This window comes from Phalaenopsis equestris, unplaced genomic scaffold, assembly GCF_001263595.1.
Source record: "Phalaenopsis equestris unplaced genomic scaffold, ASM126359v1 Scaffold000053, whole genome shotgun sequence".
NCBI lineage: Eukaryota > Viridiplantae > Streptophyta > Magnoliopsida > Asparagales > Orchidaceae > Phalaenopsis > Phalaenopsis equestris.
The window spans coordinates 1,196,070-1,204,950 of NW_018164495.1; the positions used below are offsets into that span (position 1 = coordinate 1,196,070).

Sequence of the window (8,881 nt, forward strand, 5' to 3'; positions counted from 1 at the left end):
TAAAAGATTTTGATGATATTAATATAAACCATAAAATTTAACGCGTTGTATATGTAAATACATAAAATTCATGCATGAAGATATGCATATATTTCACAAATGATAATAGTATTTTTAAAAAAAATTAAGTGTTAGGTGTGAAAACATGTAAATTTTCTTTTTTTTGTCGAAGCATTTACATATACAAATAGTGAACTGTGATGCACAAGACTTTAAATATTTATATTTTTCATGTGCTAGCCCCCAAAATTAATTATCAACGGCGCCCTACACAACATGCGATACAACTAAACCGCTCTGAAATTTATTTTCAAATTAGTCCATTTTCTTCTTTTCGGGACGCCATTTTTTTTTTTTTTTTGCTTTAATAAGGCCACCAGTGGCCTTCTACACCACCACAATTTCTCCTCTCTCAATCCTCCTTCCTCTCCGGCTTCAGACATGGAAGAACTCCTCCACTCCCCCTACCTCTCACTCCTCCTCCTCCCCCTCTGCTTTCTCATCCTCAACTTCTTCATCACCAGATCCCGCAAGACTCCCAAACCAATTCCTCTGAGTCCAACATCACTGCCCATCATCGGCCACCTCCACCTCCTCCACCCTCCCCTCCACCAATCCCTCCACCGCCTCACATCCCGCTACGGCCCCATCGTTAAACTCCGCCTAGGCTCCACTCCAGCCATCCTTGTCGGCTCCGCCGACGCCACAAAGGAACTCATCAAAACCCACGACCAAGACCTCGCCGACCGTCCGATCTTCACCGCTGTCCGTCACTTCGCCTACGAATCTTCCGGATTCGCGTTTGCCCCTTACGGCCCTTACTGGCGCTTCATGAAAAAGCTCTGCATGTCAGAGCTCCTCTCCTCCCGCACCGTCGACGGTCTCGCTTACATCCGACGCCGCGAGCTCCTTGCTCTGCTTCGAACTCTGGCGGCCAAATCCGCAGCCGCCGAATCCATTGATCTGAGTAAAGAGCTGATTAGGATGACGACGAGCGTCATCGCCGGAATGACGACCGGAACGGCATCCGCGGGAGATAGCGAGGCTGCGAGGAAAGCGGTGAAGGGGGTGGCGGAGATCATCGGATCGGTCAATTTGGGGGATTTCATAGGATTTCTGAGCATTTTTGATTTGCAGGGATTAAGAAAGAGGATGAAAGAGGTGCGGGATAATTTCGATGCGTTGATGGAGAGGATCATGGCGAGCAAAGAGGCGTCGAGGAAGAGTTGTGGTGTTGGGGTCGACGGCAACAAAGACTTGCTTGATATATTGCTTGATGCTGCAGAAGACAGGGAGATGGAGATCCAGTTAACGACAGAAAATATCAAGAGCTTCATTCTGGTAAATTTTTTTTTTTTTTTTAATAGTAGAAATGCTTATTTAATAAATTAGTTAATTCTTGCTTGTGGGCATGTGATATATTAATGATTTACATGCATACCCCGCAATTCTAATGTATTTGCAATTGCATATCGAGCGCTTCAATTTTTATTTTTGTATTTATCTCACTTTAATTATGTTTGAAAAAGGCATATATATTTTACTTTTTTGAGTTAATAATAATTATATTTTTTTTTATTTGATATAAAAGTTTTAAATGTTATGAATGTGAAAACAAAAGCTTAGATACTTGATATATAAATACATAAGATTTGGATGGGGTAGCTATGGTTATTTATTTATTTATTTTTTTTGCATCATAATATATATATATATATACAAAAGGATATATATATATATATATATACAAAAGTTGCTTATCATAAATTTTGTTTTAGAAGCATTTAAAAAAAAAAAATTCTCTTTATAAAAGAGCAATACGAATTTTATAGAGATTTTGACTCATTTTAATCTATTATTTGGGATTTATTTGAAATCATTTTTTTATGTTCCTATTTTTTATTTTTTTAAATATATCTGTTTAATGTATATTTGTTTATTTATTTATTTATTTTTTTAAAAATAAATCATCTTACTATTAAAATTTTCAAAATAATTTTTTAAATGTTTTTAAAAATAAAATATACTATGTCAATTATATTTGGAAGGGCTATATATATTTCACTCAATTTCAATACATTACAAATCTAGTGCTCGTGGCAGTTTCGGGATGCAGTCATTACCACAATTTCAAATGGGCCCTAAGGGTCTGTTTGGGGCAGCTGCAATTTCTCAATTTTTCAGTTGCAGCTATGTATCCCAAAAAGCTGCTACGGAGAAGTGTTAAAAGTGTGATATTTTTTTTTTAATGAGCAGATAAGATTTAGTTGACATAAAAGTAAAAAAATAAACTTATTGCTAGATATGTAACTACATAAAAATAATGTGGAATGTATGTAAACGCCCCAATATGTTTCAAAAAATAAATAAAATAAAATAAAATAAAAGCTTAATAATGCAATCCCTCGTGCATCTAAACTATCTCAGGGTTTATAAACCTATTCCGTTTATAATTAACTGCCTAGCTTTTCATTTCCGGAAAAAAAAAAAAAAATTATTACACGTGGGTTCGGTACCGGTAGATGAGTGTACTTCAAAGCGTGTTGATCACAGCACGTGTATCTGTATATTTGGTGGCATGCATTAATTATACTTTCAATTCAAGTTAAGGGGCACAATATTTTATCTTAAAATACATCCAATCTCTACATACAATACGCGAATGCATATAAAATTCTCCCATTTCTACGGGACCCTTGTTCTGTTTGCCTGCAGGATGTTTTCACGGCCGGGTCAGACTCCTCTGCGGCTACAACAGAGTGGGCTTTAGCCGAGCTCATAAACCATCCCGAACAGCTAAAAAAAGCAAGAGAAGAGATTGACAACACCGTCGGGAAGGACCGCCTCATCGATGAATCCGACATCCAAAACCTCATCTATCTCCAGGCCGTCGTGAAGGAGACATTGAGGCTCCACCCAGCAGCTCCCATGGCCATGAGGAAAGCAACAAAAGAGATCAAACACGGCGAATTTGAGTTACGCAAGGGAAACACCATAATCTTTAATGTATATTCAGTGAATAGGGACCCCAAGTACTGGGATGAGCCATTGGAGTTTCGACCGAGCCGATTCTTGGAGGATGGAGAGCTGAGCTACAAAGGAATGCATTTCCACTACTTGCCGTTCGGAAGCGGGAGGAGAATGTGCCCTGGAGTGACGCTGGCTGTTCAGGTTATAACGGTGGCTTTGGCTGCGTTGATTCAGTGTTTTGAATGGGGAGGCAAGGAGAAGCTGGACATGAGCGAGGGGCCGGGAATGGTTATTCTAAGGGCTAAGCCTTTTGTTTGTTTTCCGAAGACTCGCCTGCATCCCCTCCCGCCGGAGCTTCTCGGCCCGTGACATTTAGCTTTGGAAGTTCTCTCTGTTTCTCTCTTAAATTTGAACTGAAAAATAAAAATCTGCACTGTGTGCGTGGTGAATTTTTTCTTGATGCGCTTGTAATGGTCACTTTGGTCTCCTTCATGCCGCGTATCTTTATAAGATGGTTTTATTGAGGAATTTTGTGAATCTGATGAACATACATTTAGAAAAGATTCCGGCCGAAGTTGTTCGCATTGGTTTTTTTATTTCAGTATTGTCATAAATTTAAATTATATATTTTTCTTATTTATTGTTTAGCTTTTTGTTAAAATAATTTGTTAAAACCGGGATTTAATAATGCCATTTAATAATATATTGATATATTTTTAAAGTTTAATATAGGCTAAAAACTTACTTCACAATAATTTTTGGGCCATTTACATTTATACCACTCAATTTTTATGTATATATATATATATATATGTAAAGCTAAACTTTGATTTTTATATTTATACAACCCAAATCTTTTATTACATGTCAGAATTATTGTGTGTCAAAATTGAAATTTAGATGTTAGATATGTAAATTCACAAGAATTAAGAGGTATGCTTGTACTTCGTCTCCTCTTCCAAATAAAAGATGATGAAATTATAGGGCTGATAAATACAAATATATCATTGTAGTTAAGCTATAATAGTTATAACTGAGCAACAATACATGTAGTTACTAGTTATAATAATAATAGTTGGCCACAAAGTCCATAATTTGAAGTTGTAATAATAGATGGTCATAGATGTTACAAATATATATATATATATAATTGAATATCAAATAAATTGATTTATGCAAAGACGATAAAAGTTGTTTGAGCGTAGAGGCTATAGCAAGTGAGACAATGACACTAGTGGTGGTCAACAACAGCGATAGCATTAGCTAATGGCGGCAAGCATTATGATTGTTGTTTTAAGTGTTTTTTTAGACATTTAAGCATTTTAATGATAGTTTTTAAAAAAATATATAAGAAAACAACGCATTATCTTAATAAAAAAAATAAAAATGATCCCATTCACACTTTAAAATTTTTAACTTCAAAATAGTTAAAAATATAAGAAAAAAATTTAAAAAATTACTTTTGAGGCAATGTAAATATTAATTTTAGTTTATTTATTAGAAAATGATTAAAAGGGTTGTGATTTGATAATAAAGATCCAACATATTCAAATTCATGAGAAACCAATACTTCGAGAAAAAAAGCCAAAAACTAATTCGTTGTTTGGGATCAATTTTATCTTTTTGCATTTTTATCTATGCTTTTATTTTAAAAACAGTTGGCGAAGCAAACGGTTAGCCAGCAAGGAAGCCACAAGACGAGGTCTTTTGCTCATCAGAGAGAGGGTTGACTGGTGCGGGACGACTGACACCATGTGATAGAAGCATTTGACGTTCGAGGCAGTCGGCCTGCGATACAAGGTGGATGGGCGGTAAGACAGCCTACGCTGTGGCTGGCCTCCGAGGCAGCCGATCACGCTCACCATAGCTTTCAAGATGTTGAATCCAAATCTGTCTGATCATGCTTAAGGGATAGAGACCAGTGACCAAATGAGAGAAAGAAGAGAAGAGGGGAGCGAGGGAGACTTGTCCTGTTGGGGCGAATGAGGTGTTCCCTACTTTTCAGGATGTTGAATCTAAATCTGTTCGATTATGCCCAAGGGATAGAGCCTAATGACAAATGGAGAGAAAGAAGAAAAGAGGGAGAGAGAGGAAGACTTGCTCCGTAAGGGCGAATAGGGTGTTCCCGGAGCTCTTAGCCCATTTTATTTCATTAAATTCTTGAGTTACGAGAGAGAGGAACTAAAAACCCCATGCACATGAGAACGCCATTTTATTTATAGAAGATAGGATGAAAAATATAAAATTGCATCATTGTCCTTACTAAAGAGGATGTCTTGTAACTTCTTCTCTACTTTTTTATTTGAACCGTTAGATTATTTCGAGATCCGTGCAGTCCATTTTTTAGTGTACACACAGATATATATATATATATATAATTGAATATTAATTGAATATCAAATAAATATCAAATAAATTGATTTCTGCGAAGATGATAAAAGTTGTTTTGAGGGTAGGGGCGATAGCCTGTGAGACAATGACACTAGTTGTGGTCAACAACAACAATAACATTAGCTAATGGCGACAAGCATTATGATAGTTGTTTTGAGGGGTTTTAGACATTTAAGCATTTTAATGAAAATTTTTAAAAAATATTAAGAAAACAATGCATTCTCTTAATATAAAAATAAAAATGATCCCATTCACACTTTAAAACTATTAACTTGAAAATAGTTAAAAATATAAGACAAAAATTTAAGAAAGTACTTTTGAGGTAATGTAATTATTAATTTTATTTTATTTATAAAAAAAAAAGATAAGAAAGGAAGTGATTTGATAATTAAGATCCAACATATTCAAATTCATGAGAAACCAATCGTTTGGGGAAAAAAAAAAGCCAAAAACTGACGATTTGTTTCGGATCATTTTTAACTTTTACTTTTTTATCTATTCTTTTATTTTAAAAACAAGTTCTTTTGCTACTTCATTTCATGTTTTTATTTTTTTAATTAAAAATTAGCTAATTTTTAAGAACATTCAAAACATGTGAAATCAAGTTTTGAGTATTTTTAAACACAACTAAGTATATTATGACAAATGAATAATTAAAAAAAATTAAAAAATTAGAAACACAAACAAAATAAAATAAAAATAATCCTAAATGACCCCTAAGGATTGTGTAAACCTTATAGAATGTTGTCAGTTGTTGGCTGAGACAATCTTAAGAAAGAATTTATCATAGACAGATGAATTAAATGCAATAAAGTCAACATGACCGCTTAAATTTCATCTAAAAAATCTTGAAGCCTTTAACATCTGTAGAAGGGATCAAATTGTTAGTATTTGTGACATTGATTGCCCTCTTGAAGAACATTTTTTCCTAAGATATTGTGGAGTTACCTCCTTTTTTTTTCATTTTTAAGGACCATGTATTTAATCTTTTCTCATTGCACATCATCAGAATAGTTATGACATAAGTGATGATTTTACTGGTGAATCCTCAATGATGATGAGCTATTCTCGAGAAGACAAATAAATTTATACCTTAATTATCATATTTTTTTGATGATGATAAACTAATTATTATATATTTTTGGGTGATTTAACAATTGAATATTTAATTAATCAATCAACCACAATTTAAATATAACATCAAAAGCATTACAAAATGATTCTTTTGGTTGTCGATCAGAGACTTCACCACATTACACCACTGTGAGCATATTGTTGTTATCCTTCAATCAACCATTAAGTTTTATGATGTTTGTGTGATTCTATTGGGATGGCTTAAGAGTCTGATCATCTAATAACTTTTCAGTCAAGTGAGTACACAATCTCATGCAGCCAATACTAATACAATTAAGAAATATTTAGGGCAATTACTTGTAATGGTTAGATTACTCCCTCAGTGACTAAATATAATTCTCCTCATTTTAAATAAATTAAAATTTTAAAATTCTAGTCATTTCAAACTTTCACGGAATTTTTAATATTAGGCTACTTTTAAAACATTCAAATGATTGTCCTCGATTTCCTTAATTCTCAATACATCAATTTTCACAGTAATACCCATAATTGAGACTATAGAAATCAAACTTCTTTTACATCTACATTCAACCAATAATTGGCAGTTTTTATGTTTTAACATCAACAATCAACTTACAATATCATATATTTTCTATTAATATTACCTATTATCAATGGTAAGCCTATATTCATCGATGTATAACCTATAGCTTTTTTAGCTCTTTGACGATAACATTGATCAAAATTCATCATCTTTCTTTGACACCCTGAAACTTTAGTGTCCTCTACCACCATAATAGGATATAACCCCTAAAATGCCTTAATTTTCCACTCAATCAAAATCATCCTTATGGAAAAGTACATTTAAAATCTTTTGAACTTATTTTGTCTCTAGAGATACATAATTTTACTTAAAATACTACTTTATTCGTTGCCCATTTGGTTGAAATTTTTGGTGAATCAATTGCATCTTCCCACTAGACCAACCTACTTAAATTCATACCATTGTCTAAATGCATTATGAGGTCTTCCTGTTGTGTGTTCTGCTTTGCTTAAAATCAAAACCAATAATATAAATCAACATTTTATTGAAGGTATGTTGGATTTAGTTTAACCAATATATCTTTGCCAAGAAAAATACTACTATGGGCAGCTTAGTCACATTTATAGTTAGCTTAGTGTCATCTACTTTAAGGCGATATATTAAAGAAGTCAACCAATCCTCAAATGGTGTATTAGAACAACCATCTACCCACACTTCCATCATGGTCATATCGTATTATATGACATTTGCCTACTCTATTAGCTTTGGTGCTAGACAGACTTGTGAAGCATGATTGACATATTAATCAGGTTAAGGTTGATGCAACTTCAACATGAAAGTCAATAATAAGGCCATAAACTAATGTTGTGTACTAAGATTTGAAGTACTCAACATATAGAACAATCTAAACAGAGCTATAAATGACCCCTTATTAAACTAAAACTTAGAAGAATTAAATGATAATAAACTTAACTTTTCTCTTGATGGATAAATTAGCCATAAAAATGATGGAAGAAAAGATTCTCAAAGATTGCTAGATTTTATGGTCACTCCACCTACTTCGTTTGGTTAACTATTTTTTTTTCTTTTGAAATTTTATAATATTATGCTCATTTTTTTTGGAGAATAAGTCATCGATCTATATAATAATATTTCATTGGTTCTCATGCAAATTATATGAAACCACCATTCACTACACTTTCTATTGAAGGGTAGAATGTCAAATACACAATGACAACTCTTTACCCCCACCATGACCTGATTAGTGCTCTATTATTTTCACTTCCACTTTTTGAGTCTGAAATAAGGTCCTCGACATCCAATAATGATTCACAAGACCTCTATCTCATCGTGCATGAAAGCCAGGGGCCCTTCTGGGATCCATCTGCACCTTTAAGGGGTTGCCTCATATAAATTGTTGCACTATCAATAATGCAAAGTGGGTAATCCCGTCAACACCATTTTAATATTTCATATAATTTTAAATACTTACTTTTATAATACTTAAGATACATCATTTATCTAGTCGATGAACATTACTACGTTGAGTAATTCAAAACTTGGGTTGTGTAAAACGTGTTGTCAATGTATAAACACAATATAAGTTTAACATTGCCTAAAATAATACCTAATTAGAATATATGTTAATTTGAAAAATCGATGAGCTTAGCCTTTAAGAGATAGAGACAAATGCAATAAGATATCACACTCAAGACAATTTCATAATAAAGTTGTCTTTTAAAGCTTATAAGAGATGTCCAATAAAATATCAATTCAATAATTATTCAAGAATGAGATAGAGCATTCAAAGAAATTTCACAGATAATGGAATAATTCATATATTTTTCTAAAATTTTAGATAATATACATATATATATATATATATATATATATATATATATA

At 33.2% G+C, this 8,881-nt stretch overlaps 1 protein-coding gene across 1 annotated transcript; it reads left to right on the top strand.

Moving 5' to 3' along the window:
• The first annotated feature begins 310 nt into the window (after positions 1–310).
• On the top strand, positions 311–3,531 carry LOC110019181 (3,9-dihydroxypterocarpan 6A-monooxygenase-like). The gene is made up of 2 exons (XM_020716764.1): positions 311–1,341; positions 2,716–3,531. The coding sequence occupies exons 1-2, from the start codon at positions 442–444 to the stop codon at positions 3,337–3,339; spliced, it is 1,524 nt and encodes a 507-aa protein (XP_020572423.1). The 5' UTR covers positions 311–441; the 3' UTR covers positions 3,340–3,531.
• Positions 3,532–8,881: the final 5,350 nt, after the last annotated feature.

Coding starts and splice junctions, on each gene's coding strand:
- LOC110019181 (XM_020716764.1), top strand. CDS start 442: ATGGAAGAACTCCTCCACTCCCCCTACCTCTCACTCCTCCTCCTCCCC. Junction 1,342..2,715: donor ATATCAAGAGCTTCATTCTG/GTAAATTTTTTT, acceptor GTTTGCCTGCAG/GATGTTTTCACGGCCGGGTC.